The 22054-nt window shown below is 33.9% G+C and overlaps 1 protein-coding gene across 5 annotated transcripts; it reads left to right on the top strand.

The window, feature by feature from the left end:
• Window positions 1-18: 18 nt before the first annotated feature.
• Window positions 19-21035, top strand: LOC123549515 (inositol monophosphatase 1-like). 5 transcript variants are annotated; one of them, XM_045337658.2, is made up of 10 exons: window positions 19-163; window positions 9688-9787; window positions 9918-10008; window positions 11242-11375; window positions 12011-12115; window positions 12785-12830; window positions 14050-14158; window positions 15420-15525; window positions 17601-17752; window positions 19781-21035. In XM_045337658.2, exons 3-10 carry the CDS (start codon window positions 9943-9945, stop codon window positions 19885-19887), a joined length of 825 nt encoding a protein of 274 aa, XP_045193593.1. In that variant the 5' UTR covers window positions 19-163; window positions 9688-9787; window positions 9918-9942; the 3' UTR covers window positions 19888-21035. The 5 variants fall into 5 exon arrangements, with proteins under 5 accessions (XP_045193593.1, XP_045193592.1, XP_053401247.1 ...); XM_045337659.2 differs by lacking the exon at window positions 19-163 and adding an exon at window positions 8089-9071; XM_045337657.2 differs by lacking the exon at window positions 9688-9787.
• The last annotated feature ends 1019 nt before the right edge of the window (window positions 21036-22054 follow it).

Below are 22054 nucleotides of genomic sequence, written 5' to 3'. Positions count from 1 at the left end.
TTCCGGTGACTAATCGGTTACAAGTGTAAAATATACTCGTCGAAATATTTCACTGAGAGTCAGCAATATATCAAATCATTTTACGTGCAGTTGGTAAAGCTGAATTGTAATCAATTAGCGGAGTTACTTAAGTCCCCTACTTTAAGACCGATATAGTTTCAGTGTAAGTATTGGCATGGAAAGTATAGCTCATTAAATACAATTGTAATATAATTTCGCGACCCAGCAAATATATTTAGGTCAGACACTCCTATTACTTTTTCCATTAGACAAGCTTAATGTCGCTGAGTGGCAGTTTTTTTAAATTCTGACTTTTGCAGCCACCGTCACAATATAAAACAAACTGTATACGTCTGATAAGTTCGGCTATTTTTCCATATAGACTTCCATTATAGATACTTCTAGTTTTCAGTTTAGATTTCTAGATACAGTCATGGAAAATTTTTGGTTTCAGCATGTTGAAGAACCTACCAGATATAGTGAACCTCATGAACCTTCATTGTTAGACTTGGTGATAACAAATGATGTAAATTCTATTGATCAAATTGACTACTTACAACCTTTAGGTAAAAGTGATCACATTGGTTTATCTTTCTTTTTTCACTGTTATAATGAGCAAGAGATTCAATTAGAGAAGGAAAGATACAGGTATTTTAAGGGGAACTATGAAGAACTGAGTACTTTTTATGGTGATATAAACTGGGAAAATGAACTAACATGAAATGTTGAAACTCAATGGTCTAGATTTTTGTCAATCTATCATGAGGGTATTGATTTATTTGTTCCAAAGTCTTCAAAGAAAACAAACAATAAACCGTAATGGTTGAAATCAAGCATTAAGAAAGCAGTAAGGAAAAAAAATGACTTGTTTAAGAAATACAAAGGTAGTAAGTTAAGGACATGTCACGGCTGAGATAGTTTAGCATTATTACAAAACACAGTGGGTATTGAAATTGTGTTTCCAATACATGTGCTCATTAGATAAATCCTCAATATCTGTGTGAAAATAAGGGATGTGTTTTGTATGATTGCAACACTGTGAGTTGCTCTAATTACTGAAAAATGACTGAAACAATAGGAATTTGTAGGAGAGATGGATAGACAAAACAACAGTGAGGTAACAATATATTCTTTTATTGTTTTAATGTATGAATTGTAAGCTACAATAAAGAATACCCATTTTATGAAAATCAAACTGGAAGTTAGAAATAACAGAGAAAAATTAATTAGGTCATGGGTCATCATATACCTGTCAAAATTTGTCATTAGTTTTCACGAGCTGTCAAAATTATTTTTATCTCTCTATTCTGCAAATGCATTGTTTTTGAAACTATCTTGGACGGATATTGTAGTGTGTAACTTACTTTACATTCCACATTAATATGGGTGGTTTTCAAAATAATGAAGCTTTTTCTTCTCTCTCACCTTACTTTAATTCAGTTCAGTTTTAGAATGTGTTTTGGAGCAAAATATATCCAAATCAATGTACTCAATAAATGTGTGCAATTTTATCTTGATGGCTCAAGCAGTTTTAAAGTTATATTAAATTATATAGCTAATTTTGTCCCCTGTGCACCCAAAAAAGTGTGACATTTTACATGAAGTATAGTTTTCAACTGAGGTTTACTTTTTTAAAACCATGATTTATTGTTACAGCTTTGGCTTTTTAATGTAACTTAAACTCTGCACATTTAAATAAAATACTTCTTTTCATTACCTACATCTTATTGTTACCAATATTTCACATCTTGTGATGGCACCCTTTTCACGAAAAATAGTGAAAAAAATACTAAATTTAAATGTTGAACACTACAGTTTCATAATCCTATTACTTTTCTAAAGTCTTAATGTTTTTCTAAGATCTTTATCCTTTCAGCTGTGAAGACACAGTATGATTTTTTTCTTTAATAAATCGACTTTCTCAGATACTTGATGAATGTCTATACACCTAAAAATGTCCCCTGTGCACCTTTTCAGTTGTTAAGTGTCAGATTTCTTTTATTCTTTAAATAAAATGGGATTTTACTTTATTTTCCTTGAAAGGGAGTTACAACAGATACAAAAGCAGCCTTCAACTTCACATATTACTGACTGTTAAACATTCACAAGGCCAAAAGTGATGTCCCCTGTGCACCCTTTTTTTTGACATATATCAATTATCATAGCAGTACTGTAATTTGTGGTGGCATTTCTATATTCTTAGTGTGTATGCAAAATTTAGGCATTACTTGATAATTTAGCATTATATAAGAAACCCTGGACAATTAAAAATTCATTGTTTGCATTTTTTACCGAAGTTGCCAATTTTCAAGTTTAAAAGTGGAAATATCAATTTTATTGCTTCTTAAGCTCTTAAGGTAGTAGAGGTGTAATAGCAATGTTTACAAAATGGCATTTGCATGGTATATTCTTAAAGATGACCGTGTTTTGCACTGTATTGCAAATTTTAAACAACTTTTACCATGCCGTTTTTTCTAAATTTTGTATAACTTGTGGTATCTCCTCTAGCTCAAGTAGAGAAAAATTTCAAAGTGATGGCCGCTATATAAAATGTTTGCAGAGAACTCATTTTACCATTAATTTTAATAAAAGAATCATCAAACTATTGTTAAACAATTATTAAACACAAAATAAAAATGTGGATATCATTTTATATAGTGTTCCTCAAGTAAACGGATTTAATGATACAGAATTCTTATTTCAACGTTGAAAAAATAAGGTCGAATCCTTGTTTCTGTTTTGAATTTTGCTTACTTCATTCAAAATTTACCTTGGGACAGATGTAAAACCTACCTAAATTTCTTACACAATATGTAATCTAAAGAATGGAAGCAAAATAGAGAACTTTTACCACATGTAACTCAATATTTTTACAGATGTGTAACTCTACCCCTTCTGTTTAAGTAGTAAATTCACTTTGAACAGCAAGAAATCGCTTAGCAAATGTTTTTTTTTTCATTTTTGTACAATAAATCTATCATAAGTCTTGAAAGAAGTAAAAACTTACTAGAAAAAAATCGAAAATAAGGGGAAAAAAAATTTGGTCCCAGTAGGGCTTGAACCTACGCCCCCCTGAGAATTGCAGTAAATGTGGGTTTATGGTAGGAATTGAATACTCTTCAAAAAGGAGGTACTCTATTACACATCTACTACCTTAAGTTTACCTAAATATGTAAATGTTCACTAGTAAATATTATGTAGTTAAAAGAATTTTACTTACCATAAACATATTCTATGAATAAATATTTTGATACAATTTGTCCCCTGTGCACCCTTTTTAGTAACATTATAAAGTATGTATGAATTTTACTATTCCATTTTATCATGCATGGTATTTTGTCATTTTTCTAATATGAATAAGCAGTTCATGTAAATTAAATGATTTCAATTTGTTAGTTATGTATAAAGTCACTTATTTTTCATTTAAAGCATTACATTTTGTTGAATTTTCATGTTTTTGAAGTGAAAATTTTCAATTTTGTAGTTATTTTGTGGAATAAACTATTTTTTGATAGTATTTGTCTAAAGTTTATTACCAGTAGTCTTTTTATGAATAGAAAACTAATAATGGGTGAATATTACACTGATCTTCAGTATGTGTCCCCTGTGCATCTTTAAAATAACTCAATTTTGAGTAGACAATTCTAGAAATTAGAATTACTGGACATTCTTGAAATTTGGTATGTGGTTTATAAACATGCAACATGTCAGAAAAAAGTTGGTTTTATAATTATATGATAGTTATTTTGCATTCAGCAACAACTTTTCTAGGTAAAGTTTTTTTTTCATGTCAAATTTGTGCAGAAAGGGTGATTTTAAAAACCAATGTCCACAAACATATGATTAAATAAGTTTCAAACCATACACATACACCCATTACTTATCATTTATGTTGAAAAAATTACTGTTATACATATTTCCTCGTCATAAAACCATGCAACATTTATCACCCACCTTACTGGAAATTCACTGAACTTTCGAATTAAAGGCTGAAATATTTTCTGATTGGCATTTCTCAACACTTCCCCAAAGATATTTCCTTCAAATTTGAAGTATTTGCTATAATAAAAAATAGGTGACCACCATAAGAAATAAGTTTGAATTTTTAACCCCTATGTCACACTTTTGCTTCATTATTTTGAAAACCACCCATATCTGTGCTTGAAATTGCTTTGTTGAGCTCACCGACGTCACATATGAATGTCTATTGTTTTAGTTTATTTTCTGTTATAAAGGTACCAAATCTCAATATTAAGATATAAGAATTGTTCCTTTCTGGTAGACAAAGGAAACTTTGGTTGAATCATAACATAACGGTTTTTGGAAAGAACTCAATATTCTTTGTTTTTTTTGTTATTCACCGGAAATTCAAAAAGTGACATCACCTTAAGCATTGATTATGCGGCATACATAGAAGCAAGGAACACTGCAACTGTAAAAGTGAGACAAGCTAGAATAGATTATGAAAAGAAATTGATGTCTTACATTAAGACAAATTCCAAAACCCTTTTACAAATATGTAAAGAGAAAACAAAAGGTGAAAGTAGGTGTTGAAAAAGTTAAGACTGCTGGTGGAATTTTACAGCAAAGGACGGTCAAACTGCTGAATGTTTTTCTGAGTTTTTTCAGTCTGTTTTTACTAGAGAATTGGAGGATGAAACAATAACTTTCAGTTCAAAGACTGAAAAAGAAATCAGTTCAGTTCTTATAAATTTTGAAACTGTGAGTAAAAAATTGAAAAATCAGAAACATGACAGTACACCAGGTGAGGATAAAGTGCATCCAAAAGTTTTAAAGGAATGTTATCTTACTTTAGCAATTCCGCTAGTTAAAATCTATAACCTGTCTCTAGACAATGGTGAGCTACCTCGAGATTGGAACAATGCAAGAAGGGTAGTAGAAACAGTGCTGAGAACTATAGACCTATTAGTTTAACAAGCATTCCTTGTAAAGTATTTGAATCTATTATAAGAGATTCTTTAGTCACACATCTAAACTCTGAAAATTTGATAAATGAGAATCAACATGGTTTTGTGAAAGGTAAATCTTGTCTGACTAACTTATTGCATGCACTTGACTATTTAACAGACACAATTGATAGTGGTAAAAGTGTTGATGGTATTTATCTGGATTACAAAAAGGCATTTGACAGTGTACCTCACTCTAGACTTTTAATCAAATTGAAAAGTTATGGTGTTGCTGGTAAACTATTACTCTGGATTGAACATTTTCTTGTAGGAAGGTCTCAAAAAGTGTCAATTCGTGGTCATATTTCGGATCCTGCAGAAGTTTTTAGTGGAGTTCCTCAAGGTTCGGTACTTGGGCCCTTGTAATTTATCTTATATGTAAACGATATTCCTGATGCTGTTTCCTCAACCTTCTTAATGTATGCAGATGACTCAAAACTTCTAAATGTTTGTGATGAAAGTGACACTATACAGAGTGATTTGAATATACTAAGTAAATGGTCAGAAACTTGGCTTCTGAAATTTAATGAACAAAAATGCAAAACAATACATTTTGGTTTTAATAACCCAAGGAAGTCATACCTTTTAAATAATGTTGAAATATCTTCTTCTGAAAAAGAATCTGATCTAGGGGTTATGATAACTGAATACTGTAAACCAAGTGAACAATGTGCAAAAGTTGCCAAGCAAGCATTAAGAAGATTAGGTTTACTTAGACGGATTTTCAAACATATTGATGTGAACAGTTTTAAGGTCATTTATCCAACATATGTCAGACCATTAATGGAATATGCTGTACAATCATGGAATCCCTACTTTGTGAAAGATATTGAATGTAGAGAGTACAGAAATATGCAACAAGGTTTGTGCCCGAGTTGGCGGATTTAAATTATGAAGAACGTTTAGATCTTTTGAATATGTACAGTTTGAAAGAAAGACGTTTAAGAGGTGACTTGATTGAAACATATAGGTTTTTGACTGGTAAATACAATTCTTATCCTGACAAGTTTTTCAAGTTATCAGATATTTCATCTACCAGAGGACATTCACTCAAGCTTTATAAACCAACTCTTAAGAAAGGACTCCTTCTTCGGAAAATTTTTTTCTCCATCAGAATAGTAAATGCATGGAATGGATTGCTGGAAAGGGTTGTAAGTGCTCAGACAGTTGAAACATTCAAAAAATGATTAGACCACCACTGGAATGTAACTAAGAGACATGGGACACAAGAGGCTTTGCCTAAACCTTAAACTCCCATCAAAACTGTAAATGTAAATATAAGAAATGGCCCTGTCACATGCCCCAAAATTGAGAAATGACCATGAAAATGCGACTCTCAGTAGGACAGCATTTCAGACACATAAAAATAGCAATTTTATATAATGTAGGCGTAACCAATCCGTTTTCTTACAATTTTTCATCAGAAAAACCTACCCCCTTTCTTCGTGGCATTTAGAGGCAAAATGCCCACTGACACCTACTATTTAAATACAGAATTGTAAAGTAAACCATTCAGCCAGGCACAAGTAAAATATTCCAAATTTCACAGGAAACATTATATTGCTTGATTTTTGTACAAATTTTATGATTGTAAACATAACATTTTTAGCTCGACTATTCGAAGAATAAGTAGAGCTATCCTACTCACCATGGCGTCGGCGTCGGCGTCACACCTTGGGTTAAGTTTTTCGTACCAGTCCACATTTTGACAAAGTCTTTTGAGATAAAGCTTTGAAACTTTCAACACTTGTTTACCATCATCATGGCCAGTTATAGGCATGAGCACATAACTCAGTCAAGGATTTTGGCTGAATTATGGCCCCTTTTGTCTTAGAAATCTTTGTTAAGTTTTTCGTACCAGTTCATATTTTGACAAAGTCTTTTGAGATAAAGCTTTGAAACTTTCAAAACTTGTTAACCATCACCATGTCCAGTTATAGGCAAGAGTACATAACTCCATCAAGGATTTTGGCTGAATTATGGCCCTTTTTGACTTAGAAATCTGGGTTAATATTTCGTACCAGTTCATATTTTGACAAAGTCTTTTGAGATAAAGCTTTGAAACTTTCAACACCTGTTTACCATCACCATGTCCAGTTATAGGCAAGAGTACATAACTCCATCAAGGATTTTGGCTGAATTATGGCCCATTTTGACTTAGAAATCTTTGTTAAGTTTTTCGTACCAGTTCATATTTTTTGTAAAGTGTTTCACATATGGCTTTGAAACTTTTATCACTTGTTTAGTATAATAGTCTCTATCTGTAGGAAAGAGAACATAACTCTGTCATCTATTTTGGCTGAATTATGGTCCTTTGAAATTGGTTCTGTTTTCATACAAGTCCATGTTTTGTCAAAACTATTTGACATATGGCTTATAAACTTTGAACACTTGTTTATCATTATGATTTCCATCTGTAGGCAAGAGTACATAACTTTTTTGACTGAATTATGGCCCTTTTTGGACTTTGAAATTGGCTCATATATTGCCATTTAGTGCAAGACATATCGAAATCAAAGTAATACAGGAACATTGTTTGTCTAATCTATTTATTCCTTTTGTCTGAATATCCGTGGAAATATTTTGACCCCATTCTTCAATCAATTCTTCGAAGAGTCGAGCGCGCTGTCATCAGACAGCTCTTGTTATCCAATCAGCTTACGTCTCATTACGGGTTTCCCTAGCGCCTACACTTTTTTCAACTAATCCAAAGCCGGCTTGTAATAACAATCTCTGACCTTTAGGAGAGATCGCCGTGATGTCACGCATTAACATATGTTTATCTGGTGGTGGGCAAAACAAATTGTTTTACATCATTTGATTATGGTTTCGGAATTTTTAATTTTTAATAACTTTTACGCTTATTTACAGATTTTCAAATTTCAAAAAGTTTTGAAATACTTACAATTTTCATATTTTCATATTCAAACATCTTTTTTTAAATGAATAACTGTTTTAAATGACATTTAGTTTTAATAGCAGCGTAGTGATGTTCAAAACTTTTAGGAAAACACTGCAAGTTAAGCGTTCATGATTGATCCGTTTTAGTTCGAAATAATAATTAAAAGTAATTAATAAATAAAAATTATTGCTTGTTTTATAATCTTTCCATTGATAAAAAAATTATTGATATAATTTGTGTTTTAAAAAAGTTTTAGGCCGATAGAAAAACATTAATGTTTACAAAAAACACGGCTGTTCAGCGTTTGCCCACCCAATCACTGGAAATTTCAACGGCTTTGTATACAAACATGATCTCTCCTATAAGTAAGAAGCAATGGCCACAGGAAAGAAAACTCTTGCAATTTTTTAAGCCTTGTTTCAGGATTTCCAAAAAATGTGTCCACAAAAAAAAATGAAATGCTCGTGTTCACTTTTCAGACCTATTTTACAATCAAGACAACCATTCCTTTTAATATTAGATATGATGTGCAACCTTCAAAACGTTTGAAAACATTAAAATTTAGATCAGTTTGATCATTTAATGTAGAACTCTTAATTGAATATTTTTTTTGATTTGTTGTAATTGCGTGAGAAAATTTAATATTTATGTGCATGAGAGCCTGATTCGGACTTGAAATGTGTGACTTTCACACCCAGTGCGTGAGACTTGACAGGTATGCTGCTCGCATTGGTGAGTTAAAGTCAGGATAAGAGGAGTGGACCTCGCTGTATATTCAACCAACCTGGCGAGTGCTTTTTACATCGTAACTTTACTAAATTTCAACTAAGTATGTGCTGAATTACATTGTGATAGACAATAACAATTTTTGTGTTGGTAGAATCTTTAAAATTCAATTGCACAACAATAAAGATTAACAGGTGCGCACTAGACTGTAATTATTATTATTATCGAGTCTGTTGTTACACTAAAAACATATACCATAAGCCAGTCAAGATAAAGGATATTCTATCTGAGTTAATGTTATTATTATCACCATTTATTGTCCTGTACTTTGTCAAAGCATGGCTTCAACATCTAAACAAACTGACATCCTTAGTTTATTTTGAAAGCGCCCGATGGTTGAGATGATGAAAAATGGTAGAACAAGAAGAGAAACATCTTTCCAAGAAAAGAAAAAAAGGATTAAACAAAAAGGAAATGTAGTGTACAAGAAAATGTTATTTGTCTGAGTACTGTGTGTTATTTTTGCAATTTATTAGAAGTTCATAATACTTCCATTATAAAAGTACCAATGTTAAAAAGAAGTCATTAAGATATTTGTAATTTCAATTGGGCAAGAGACAGTTCACTAAGGGTGAGTAGATTTTACTGGCTTTTTGACTAGTCCTGCAGGAGGAAAAAAAAAATTACGCCCCAGTTTTGAGAAGGCAGTGTCCAGCCATCCAATAACTGGATGCCTGGCCTGCTGAAAAGGAGAAAAATGTAGGTTGTAACCATTGTTGAAACATAGAACACAATCTGGCAGCTAGATTTAAGCTGAGAGATGGTCAGTTTAATCTGGCTGAATTGTTCAGGTGTTTTGAGGGATGAAATATCAGGTGGTAGACTGTTCCAGCGGTGAACAGTCCAAGGGGAAAAACAGAAATTGTAGTAATATGTTGAGACTCAGATTTAGGTATAACTCAGCAGATGACCTAGGTCAGGAGACTCTCCTTGAACTTGGTTAGGTAGCTTTCTATTAGAATGGTTACTAGTTATTTTACCTGCTGTTTCCTGTTGCTTGACTTTAACAATACAAATAATATTCTTAAACAGGTCAAGTTGGAACAAGACTGAGGCCAACAATGGCATTCAACCCAGACAAGTGGGAAGAGTTGTTGGTAACTGGAAAAGGTCAACATTGGCAAATAGATTGGCAAGTCATTCAATAGCTGTTATATTGCAAGTTTTTGGACATCTTTAATAGTCCACTGACCTTCGATTCAGTTAGTGTATTACTATTGACAGACAAGTCATTCAATTCAGTTATATCGTTTTCTTTTCAGATATAAAGGTCTAGTGTCAGCATACATGATGGGGGATGAAATACAAGAATATTTTAAAACTGGTCTAGAAGTAGCAAAGGAGGCTGGTGAGGTAAGACATTACCTGATTAAGGGCAGCGGTGGTCTAGTGGATAAGGTGCCGGCTCAATCCAGGGGTTGTGGGTTCGAGTCTCACTGGGGTCACGACATGACTTCTCACAATTATGACACCAGTACTGGTTTTTCCAGGAAGTGGACTCAAGAGTGATTACAATAAGCTTAAAGCTGTCATCACAATCGAGCTAAACAAATTAGCATGAACTAAAGGAATATGAATTTAAGCTCTTTTTCTTAGCATGACTGTTTGAAGAACAGATAGAGCTTTTGCACACTCTGTATTCAAATCCAGGTTGATTCATAAGACAGGAAAGTAATAGTTTATGACTCCTGCATGTGTTCTAGCAAAATTGTTGACCCTTTTGTGAAGTCCACAAACTTACAAACTTACGATCACCTGTATTATGCAACTTGTTTATGAAATGACCACTTGAAATTTGGCTCGAGTGGTTTTACTTTTACATGTGTATACATTCCATTAAATGAGTTTTTCTGCACTCATTTTGGCAGAATGGCATTTTATTCATTGATGGCTGCATCTGTGCATCTGTTCATCCTTCCATCATATCTTATGTCTAGAGCATAACTATATAACCAATAATAGCTAAAGAGCATATGATAACCTTTGTGAGAAGGTCAAAGATCAAGTTCACAAATTGAGTTCTTTAGGTCTAATCTGTCCACAATATTTTGTGTACAGAGCACAGCTTAAAAACTATTCAAGGTATTCTCTTGAAACTCGTAATACAGGTAGGTGGTGATTACATGACATGCAGAGTGTGACAATCAACATTACTTACCCTCTACATCTAGGTGGGGTTAATGGTCAAGTAATGGTTTTGGTAATTTAGCTCAAGTTCAAGGTCATGCAGAACTCATGAGTCAGCCTTGTTGGCTCAAGGCTAAGGTCACAACTCAAGGTCAAAGGTTTGAGCTCTGTATCTCCTAAATCTCTTGAATGATTTTCTTGAACTTGGGTCAAATGGTCACCTCGTCAAGACGATGTGTAGAACTCATGAGTCAGACATATTGGCTCAAGGTCACAACTCAAGGTCAAAGGTTTGAGCATGCTTAATATCATCAATGCTTCCACCATCAACCTTTTACTATATGTATCAGTGGCAGGGGATATAGCTGTCTTTCAGACTGCCTTGTTTAAAATTTTACGTTACTAAAATCTGACATTAATTTTAAACATTTAATTTATTCTAAAATGTTAACATTTCAGAGAGTGAAAACAGATTTCTACAAAATTAAGAAAATAGAAATGAAGGAGAATTATGCTGATCTTGTCACTGAGACAGACAAAGCTGTTGAGGACCTGATCATGTTAAGGTTGAGTAAAAAATATCCCAGTCATAAGTAAGTTTTTTACTTTGTGGTTTATTAGTTTATTTTACCTGCTTATAAATTGAACTTCAATAGGACTCATGATTGCATCCCATTTAATGGCACAGCTAGGAGAATCAATTTAAAGCAAAATCAAACTACTCTAGATCAAACAGTCAAGGTGACGTGACTAGCTTACAGCACCCTTGAATTACTTGTGTGAAATCTCAACAACTACTCGGAGCAAAATTCATTCATTTGTGTGGTCAAATTACTGCTCTTAAACATATGGGAATGGCCTTACAGCTTGCATAGTGATTTAAAAAAAAACTGTATATTTTTTCTATTTTGAAAATTTGGAAAACAGTACTGTTGTCTAGTAATAATTTAGCAGACATCTTTGACAAACATAAGTGAACCGCACTATGAGAAAACCAGTATTAAGTGCAATTGCAACCAGCATGGATTTAGACCAGCCAGTGTGCGCCTGCGCAGTCTAGTCAGGATCCATACTGTTCGCTTTCAAACCCTATTGCAGTTAGAGAAACCGTTAGCAAACAGTATGGTTACTGACAAGACTGGGGACGTGCAGGCTGGTCTAGATCCAAGTTGGTCGCAAATGCACTATGTTGATTTTCTTATGGTGCGGCTCTTAATATGCATTGCAGATTTATAGGTGAAGAAACAGTGTCTGCAGGCGGGCATTGTGAGCTTACAGTTGATCCCACCTGGATTATAGATCCCATTGATGGAACTACTAACTTTGTTCATGGGTAAGTTGGGAGTGGGGGTTACCTTACAGAACCTATCAGCACATGAAATTCCAAACTTCATCCATGGTATTAAAGTCAAGAATTATGAATTACTTACAGTTTCCCAAGAATATTAAATCTAATTGGTTGGTGTTTTAAATTTGTTTATCAGCTAGGAATTGTTGCAGAAGAATCCACTCTGTAGATCCTATAGACAGCCAATGTAAGTTTGTTCAGTGGTTAAGTCAGACATTGTTCAAATGATCTTACCTATACCATGAGGATTATAGGTACATACAGACAGAATACCCTATCTAAACTATACATCTAATAGGGTTGGGACTTGGGTACAGTATAGTCATAGGTAGAGTCAGAAATTACTAGTCACAAGAATTGTTTCTCATAGACGATCTTAACTTCAGTAATTTTCAATAAATAATATTTTCCTGGTAAGTCAAGTACATGTAATTGGTTTGACTCGGGGTTATTCCGGCTCATATGTATTTACTGTGAAATTAAGCACATATCTCTGCTGTAAATTGATTATACCTATTTATTGAAAATTACTGAAGTGAGATTTTTGTATCAGAACAATAATGGAGTGCTTCCCAAAATGAATTTGTATCCAGTAATCTATATTGAACAGTAGACCTGTATTGTATTTACTGTATTCCTTTTCTTATTTTTCAGAATTCCACATACATGTATATCTATAGGTTTAGCAGTAAATAAACAGGTATATTATTTGATTTTCTAAATTATAAATATGAAAAAAAGAAAACTTGACACTGTTGACATCACGTCAAAATTATTTGGAACCATATAGATGGCAAGAAAGAGCCCTGCCTTATTTGATCTGCAATTTTATATAAAAGACATATGAGCCGCGCCATGAGATTATCATGATTGAAATGATAACACACTTACTTCATACACACTAAATTGATTATTAAGTGTGTAAATTTAACTCACTAGACATCTATGCACTCCTTAATTATTCTGCGGAATGAGTAATCTTCGCTGTCACATTGACATCATGGCAACCATACGGTTGAGAAATCATTTATTTTCATTGATGTGAAATTTCCTTGTATTAGACAAAATAGCTATTTCATTAAGATGTGACTTTGTGGAGTTAACTTCTGAAGACGAAATGAACAGGGATTTTACTTGTTCGTATGGATTTACTCAACCATGAAATCCATTATTACATCTAAACACTCTGAATTAGTTATATACCATGTAAATAAAACACTAAGGCTATGCCCTTGTGAAGTTATTCTGCAGGTGCAATATTGAATTATTTTTTTTGCCCCCACTTTTTGGGAAAGAAGTGCTTGGAATTGCCCTTGTCCATCAGTTTGTGAAAATTCGTTCTGCACATAAATGTATCTAAAAAAGTCCTGACACTATAGAACTATTCTTCAGCATGTGAAGATGTGCATATGAGGTTTTGTTTAGGATTCTAGCGCTTTTAAGATTTTCTTTTATACAAACAAAGAAGGATTGAAGGATTTTACCATGTATTGTCTTGTCGATTAAAACACGTTTGTAAAATGACCTACTTTTAGCGCCAAGAGAAGTAATGCGTCCTTTTACACTTAAAAGGATTCTAGATTGGTATCACTTCCTGGTGTAATTCGAACATGTAAGAATGGAAATAGATTTTAAGTTTTTTCGTTCAGACGCATCTTAATCACTAAGGCCTTCATGATTAGATTACTATGCAAAATCATGTTTTTTATTTGTCAACAAATCACACAAAACTAAAATCTATTTCCCAATTTTACTCCGCAAGACCAGACTTTATAAAAAAATATGCATAAATGACCTAAAGGCTCTTAATTAGTTCATGTGTCACTTTCATTTACAAAATATTAACTGCTGCTTTTATATTTTTTAATGAAACCTAAAATAATGGAGTAGTTGATCACATTTTATTATATTTTGAACAGATAGTTGCTGGAATAGTGCATGCTCCTGTCCTAGGAGAGACATATACAGCCATTAAAGGTCATGGTGCATTTTGCAATGATGATAAATTATCAGTTTCTGCTATACAAGGTATGTAACAAAGAGTTATTTTTTGTTCTTACACAAACACATTTGTATTGATTCCCTGTTCAAGTATAAAACTTTTTGAACTTTTGCACAGGGGGAGCTCTGTTCTGATGATTTTAAAATTGTCTACAACTGATCTGGGAAGCCGTGGGTTTGAACACAACTGTGGTCATATTGTTGTATTTTTTCCATGAAGAGATCCGATAAGCTTCAAACTTCTTTCACAGTCTAACATTAAATTGTTATTGTTGCTCTCAGGTTAAAGTTTAATGGCAACTTTCTCATGGCAATGAACAGACATCTTTTGGTTTAGGGTCTGGTATGACAAATGTCTAAATCCTTTGGGCAAGATATTGTAGTAATGGAAATGAAGTTGTGTGGGGGTCGGTTCTCAGTTACACTGTATATTCCATTTTCTAAATTACCATTAAACCTCACATGAGGACTGGGCCGATATTCATCAACATCTTAAGTTTAAAGCTTAGAATTTAAAATGCTAAAATTTCTGTTTTTGGTCAACTATGGTTATATTCAAACGTTTGCATGAATGTGTACTCTGTATCTACAGACAGCACTGTCAGATTTCATTCAAATTGAATATTTGCCATTCTTCAGTCTAAGTTTCAGGCGTGTACCAGTACCCAGCTAAATTTCTATAATGAAAGTACCATTTACTGTTAAAAGGGGTGCTTACCAAAAAGATACTGACTGAATAGTTAACAGTGCAGATCATGATCAGTCTGCACGGATCTGCAGGCTGATCATGATCTACACTGGTCACGAAGGCAGAATAAATCGTGTCCAACATGGTAAGGGTTAACAATTTATGAGTATGGACCTTTGTCTTAGTGATAAAAAAAAGACTTCTTTTAATTTATGAATGCCAAATTACGACCAATTTTTTCCCCCTTTTTCATGTAACTGTAAACAAAATGTAATAGTCCTGTACAAAACTTAATAGACATAACTGTAATTGTTTAGTTCTCAAGAAACTAAAGATTTTATGATATGTAATATTTATTAACCCTTACCATGCTGGACACAACTGGTTCTGCCTTTGTGACCAGTGTAGATCATAATCAGCCTGCACATCCGTGCAGTCTGATCATGATCTGCATTGTTCGCTATTCAGTCAGTATCTTTTTGGTAAGCACCCATTTTAACAGTTAATGGTACTCTCCAAATTGGAAGATGGACAAGTTCATTATAGAAATTTAGCAGGGTAAGTGTTAAGCAACTTTCTGATATTCTTCATAAATTTCAGAATTAAAGCGAGGTGTTGTTATTATTGAAGGAGGAACATCAAGGGTACCAGAGGTGTTAGATCCCAAAATAAGCAACGTGAAATCCATTATAGAAAACTGCCATGGGTAATTGTTTTTTAGTTAATGGACAAGCTTATGCTTTAGACAAATTTATGCGTTCATAAGCTATGTCTTTTGTTATGTTAAAATTGAATCAAGTATCAGAATCATTAATGGAAGAGTAGCAGAAATCAAGAAATGCATTGTCAGTCGTAGGCTATAGTATGGTAGAAAATTATTGAAAGGGTAGCTTTAATGAGGTTTTGCAGCATTTTACCAAGTAAATCCCTATACATCATAAACCCTAGCTAAAATTTATTCCAACTAGAGCTATCGCTGAATGTGATGAATGTACCCCTCACATGCACTAATACAGTACAGTGCAATTTGACGCATGCAAGATTGCATAATTATGTGGACTGTATGTATATAGTATAGTAACTAAAAACGAAGCCCCACGACTCTGCAGAATATTTTTCTGAAAGAACCTAGCATGCGCCATGCACAAGTAAGGTTGGTACTTACCACTTGTGTGAAGGTTCATTAAATTGTGTGCAAGGGTTCGGGAGAGGTGCGCACAAGATTGCATATGCAGACTCTATGTATATAGGATAGTAATTAAAAACAAAGTCCCATAACTCTGCAGGATATTTATATAAAAGAAAGCAACATGCACCATGCACAACTAGGGTCGATAACTCTGCAGAATATTTATCTAAAAGAACGTAACATGCACCATGCACAACTAGGGTTGGTACTGATCACTTGTGTGATGTTTCATTAAATTGAGCTAGGGTTCGGGAGATTAGGCATGCACAAGATTGCATATGCAGACTGTATGTATAAAGTATATTAACAAGAAACAAAGCCCCATAACTGTGCAGAATTATTTCCTGAAAGAACCTAACATGCACCATGCACAACTAGGATTACTACTGATCACTTATGTTAAGTTTCATTAAATTGTTTGCACTGGTTCAGGAGATTAGGCATGCACAATATTGCATATGCAGACTGTATGTATATAGTTTAGTAACAAAAAACAAGTTGCGTAACTCTGCAAATTTTTTTCTGAAAGAACCTTGCATGCACCGTGCACAACTACTGTTATTACTGATCACTTACGTGAAGTTTCATTAAATTGTGTTAAGGGAATGAGGAGAGTTGGTGCGCACAAGATTGTGTCTAAGGACAGACAGACAGACTGACAAACAAACAACCTGAAACCAGTATACCGGCTTACAACTTACTATAATATAGTGCTTTTATACTTACAGGTAATTTTGTCTCCTGAAAAATTTGGAGCAAACATAATTGCCATCTGGTCTTCCTTCTGTCATGCAGTGTCTGCTCTTTATCTTTTTAACCCTATTTTCAAAAAGCTTGCTGCAAGTTTTAACAGTAATGAGAAAACATGCAGAACACAACTTTCAGTTCAGGGTCGAGGTTGCACAGTGAAATCAAATGGACATTCTTGTGTATGTTTTGTATCCCTTAAACTGCTGAAAGGATATTCAAATAAGTTGACATAAATATCATGTCGGTTGCAGGTCAGTATTGCACGATGAGATCAAAGGTCAAATAGCGATATTTTGTCCACTTTGTATCTCCATAATCCCTGAAGCATTTTCAAATTCATGGTCACAAATGTTAACCATGAGGCAATGTGCAGGTTATGCCTATTCAAGGTCAAGGTTGCATGTTGAGATCAAAGGTCAGATTTTTACCCAGCAAAATTTTCATTTAGTCTGAATATGTCTGTCTTCCAACAAATCTCTTTGTGCTCTGACCGGTTCATATGTATCAGTTCACCCTCCCATTAGAATAAAGCCTAAGGAGTATCATGTGCTTTTTCTGCTTGGAAAAATTGAGCGTCAGCTTAACAACTTAAGCAGTTCTTTTCCATTTTTCATTACTATGTTTGTATTTAATTTACATGTACAACACTACAGGCATTTACTAATGTTAAATCCTTCACACACTTATTCTGGTCATATATGAAATTTCAATCTTATTTTGCTTTTAATCAGCCTGTGCCACAGAACGTCTTACTCTAAATACACTACAAACTATTTTTACTAATACGGCAAAAACTAAAAAAGAACGGAATAACTAAACACAAACTCAAACTTACCTTTCAGGGTACGAGCGTATGGTTCAGCAGCAATCAACATGTGTTTTGTAGCTCGGGGAACGCATGCCGCTTATTTGGAACATGGTATACATGTCTGGGATATTGCAGCAGGAAAACTGATAGTGGAGGAAGCTGGGGGAGTTGTTTGTGATCCATGTGGTTTGTTTTCTTTTTCATGTTCACAGTACTTTTAAATTATGTATTAGCTGTAAGACATAAGATATTGTTTAATTTATTGTTTGATCAGCTGTTCTCCTAACAAGTATTTTCCTTGTTAGCATTCATAGTTTACATCATTCTTAATATCTCCATGGATGCAAGAAGCTATTTTTTTTGTTTTTATATTGATCTGAAACAAGATATACTATGCAATCACTTGGGGTTGAAAGTTGGGGTGTCCACAAAATTTGTCCGCTCTTAAACTTATTAATAAGCAGTTCTTATACAAAGTCTGAATGTTTGCAGGCATAAAATTTTGGCCAAGTTCATCAACCAGCCAAATTTTCTAAAGTTTCTCTCCTGTGGTGCTCGAATTTTTCAAAATTAGAAAAATTATAAGTGTTCACCAAGCAGATTTTATGACTTATACACCTAACTGGGTCACAAGGTTCTTAGGCATAATATCTCGGGCTAGTTTAATAAACTTCAGGATTGTTGCAGTAGCTAAGGTTTTATGGCCCTAGAAATTCGAAAATTTGCAAACATTGTTTGTCCACTCTCTAATGGCTGCATATCATTGAAAAGCTGGATCCTTCAAGTCTCTCGAGTTACGGCCCTTAAATTACTCAACATTGCAGAAACGGACAGTGTCCTCTCTCTTCAGCTTGAACATTTCATATCCAGTGTTCACCAAACTCATTTCATATCCAGTGTTCACCAAACTATAGGTCTAAATTTGTGTGAGTAAAAGATCTTGTACAAGATTGATAACCAAGCAAGTCATCACAGTGGCTCTTGAATTGTGGCCATTCAACCCTTACCATGCTAAATTTATATAATGAACTTGTCTACCTTTCAATTTGGACAGTACCATTAACTGTTAAAAGGGGTGCTTACAAAAAAGATACTGACTGAATGGCAAACAGTGCAAATCATGTTCAGACTGCAGGGATATGCAGGCTGATCATGATATACACTGGTTGAAAAGGCAAAACCAGTTGTGTCCAGCATGGTAAGGGTCAATCATTCTAAATTGTGAAAATCATCAGTGTCCATTTGATAACTTATTAATAAGCAGTTCATATCCAACATTTACAAAACATAGCAAATTTATGGGCATATTATCTTGGCTAAGTGGAGAGATATTGTGGAGTTAAGAAAATCTGGAGTCTCAAAAATTGGTGAATAGACTGCTTAGTAATTATTTTGCAAGTCAAAAATAATGTTCTATGACTGGCAGACTCAGTATGGCACTCTTGTTTAGAATATCTTGATTAGCTTTTTAAGGCGCTGACCTCAAGATTGTATGACAAGCAAAGGGAATTTTTTCAGATATCAAAAAAATTATTGTCTTAGGGCCTTGTAACTTAGTCACTGACAGATTAGAAGTTATGGAAACAAATAAGAATTAAATGTTTTACTAATTTTTCATTCAAAATTGAAAAGCCTTTGTAACTGGGTACCAGAGGTAAACTACCTTGATTATAAAGTTTTATATTTAACAACTGTTAAGTACGTATTTCTCTATGGTGTATTGATCAAGAAATGCTCATTGGGTGAACCTTTACTGAAATGGTTAAAAGCTATACAAATTTGCAAAATAAAACAAAACAGGGCTTCTAGAGATTGATGTTGTTCTCACTACACTGTATTACGTTTGCCGCATTAACTACCAGTAGATCATTGTCCGAAATAAATAATTATTGGCAGTTTAATGCTGTGTTTAATGTTGAAAATCTGTACCAGTGAATTTTGACCACAGACATTTGGACTTTTTAGCCTTACTTGTCTGTGGACAAGTGAAAAATGTTGCCATTTCCACACCCCTGCACTGTATGGCTGTAATGGAAAATTTTGAAAATCTCCTCAGAATTGGCAGCACGGTTTTCAAAGTAATTTGCCAAAATGCTGTAAAATTCTGATGAGTGATACAGGGTCATCATAGCACTAGTGTCATTTAAATAAGTTACTGAAACAGTATCCTGATACATGTTGAATATGATAATAATTTTATCTTTATGTTTTCAGGAGATACCCTAGATTTAATGAACAGACGAGTACTGGCTGCGTGTAATAAAGAAGTTGCAGGACAGATATCTAAAATCACCACAAATATTTCATTAGAAAGAGACTGATTGTTTGAATAGCAAATTCTGTTCTCTTCAAAAACCTAACATATATTTACATACCTATTTCGGTGATTACATAATTATTCACAAATTAATGTACTGTTTAGTGATTGCTTTTGTAATTTTTTACATTAATTGAGGGAATTGATGATTGGGTTTTATAAGGGGATCAGATATTATTGGAGGAATACTTTAAAGTATAGTCTTAGATAATGTTTTACTACTGTTGGGAAATGTTTTACTGCTTTTTCACAAACAAAAGGAGAGCCGATCAGACATGGGGGTAATGCAGCAGTTTTTTTTCCCTAAATAAACTTTTAATGTTGGAGTTATATACTGCGAAATTATTTAATTTTGGGCATGGAATTATGTGGTTTTGTCCAAAACTGCTATTTTGTGGGTATTTAAATCTGTGGTTTTCAACTTTTGAAGTAAAGTAGTAAGAATCTTGTTTCCTTGTAGCGATTTAATTTCATCGATCATTTCAAGCATGATATTCATAAAAAATTGTCACCTACAAATATTTATGATTTAAAAGTATTTATAATTTGAATTTTAAAGCAAAGCTTTGTTGCCTGGACTGGAGCCTATGTTTCAAGCTGTGACAATGGCAAATAGATGACAGTTATTTTTTTTATCAGTTTTTAGCCTGGTCCTAGTCTTTTCACTGTTTTACATATTTTCTTCTGTGATCAGTATTTTAGTGCTAGATGTACCTTGTTATTGAGCCATGCCATGAGAAAAACAACATAGTGGCTTTGCGACCAGCATGGATCCAGACCAGCCTGCGCATCTGCGCAGTCTGGTCAGGCTCCATGCTGTTCGCTTTTAAAGTCTATTGGAATTGGAGAAACTGTTAGCGAACAGCATGGATTCTGACCAGACTGCGCGGATGCGCAGGCTGGTCTGGATCCATGCTGGTCGCAAAGCCACTATGTTGGTTTTCTCATGGCGCGGCTCAATTATGATTTAGTTGTACAAGATTTATATTTTTTTAACATCTTATGTAGAGTTATCTTAGATTCTTTTCCTTTTCTCAAAGGACATCCACCAATATATTCTTTGCTTTAAATTGTATTTTCTTTTGATTTAAAAGATTATTTGAAATGTTGTAACTTGTTATTACTAGGGAATAAATTATTTAGATAAGACAAGTTTTGTTTTACATCTTCTTATTGTAAGTATCAAAATGAGAAAAGTCATAAAAATGAAATTCTGAACATTTTTTTTAGTGAAAAATTTTACAGAACCAACAAAATATTCCATTAAGCTGACTATTGAACCATTGAGAATTTTCTCACATGCCTGATTCCAATATCAATGCATTTGGTATGTCAATTTGTTATAAAATTTTGTTGTTCTTGATTTTAAGGTCATTAAAACTTTATCCCCACCACTAGGGTAAAATACAAGAACAGGAACGAACAGATCTGGTTGGCATTGCAGTAGTGAGGCACAGATCATCTTTGAAATTTAACATTCAGCCATTTCTGAATACCATCAAACCTTCCAAGCCCACCTGCATATTTTTTAGCTCAAAGTGCTCAAAGGTGAGCTTTTGTGAAAGCTTGTTAACACTCTAGAGGTCACAATTTGGCCCAATCTTAATGAAACTTGGTCAGAATGTTACTCTGAATAAAACCTTGGACAAGTTTGATATTGGGTCATCTGGGGTCAAAAACTAGGTCACCAGGTCAAATCATAGAAAAATCTTGTTAACATTCTAGAGGTCACAATTTAGGCCCAATCTTAATGAAATTTGGTCAGAATATTACTCTCAATAAAATCTTTGATTTATGACCATATCTTATGAAACTTGGTCAGAATGTTAATTTTGATGATCAGTAGGTCAGATGAGCGATACAGGGCCTTCATGGCCCTCTTGTTTGTTGTTGTTTAATGTCGCACCAACACAATTATAGGTCATATGGCGACTTTCCAGCTTCGATGGTGGAGAAAGACTCCAGGTGCCCGTCTGTTATATTTCATCACAAGTGGCACCTTGGTAGAACACTGACTTCAAGCCAGCTGGATGCTTCCCCATATGAGATTCATGCCCGAATGTAAGCTTGATCCCACATCGGTGAGAGGCGATGTGAAGTCAGCGACCTGATCCACTCGGCCACTGAGGCCTCTCCACCTGCCTATGATAAAATGTAAAAAGGAATTGAAG

This window comes from Mercenaria mercenaria, chromosome 6 (assembly GCF_021730395.1).
Source record: "Mercenaria mercenaria strain notata chromosome 6, MADL_Memer_1, whole genome shotgun sequence".
Taxonomy (NCBI): Eukaryota; Metazoa; Mollusca; class Bivalvia; order Venerida; family Veneridae; genus Mercenaria; species Mercenaria mercenaria.
Note: the sequence above shows the minus strand (reverse complement) of the source record. Positions and strands in the feature narration are given on the sequence as shown.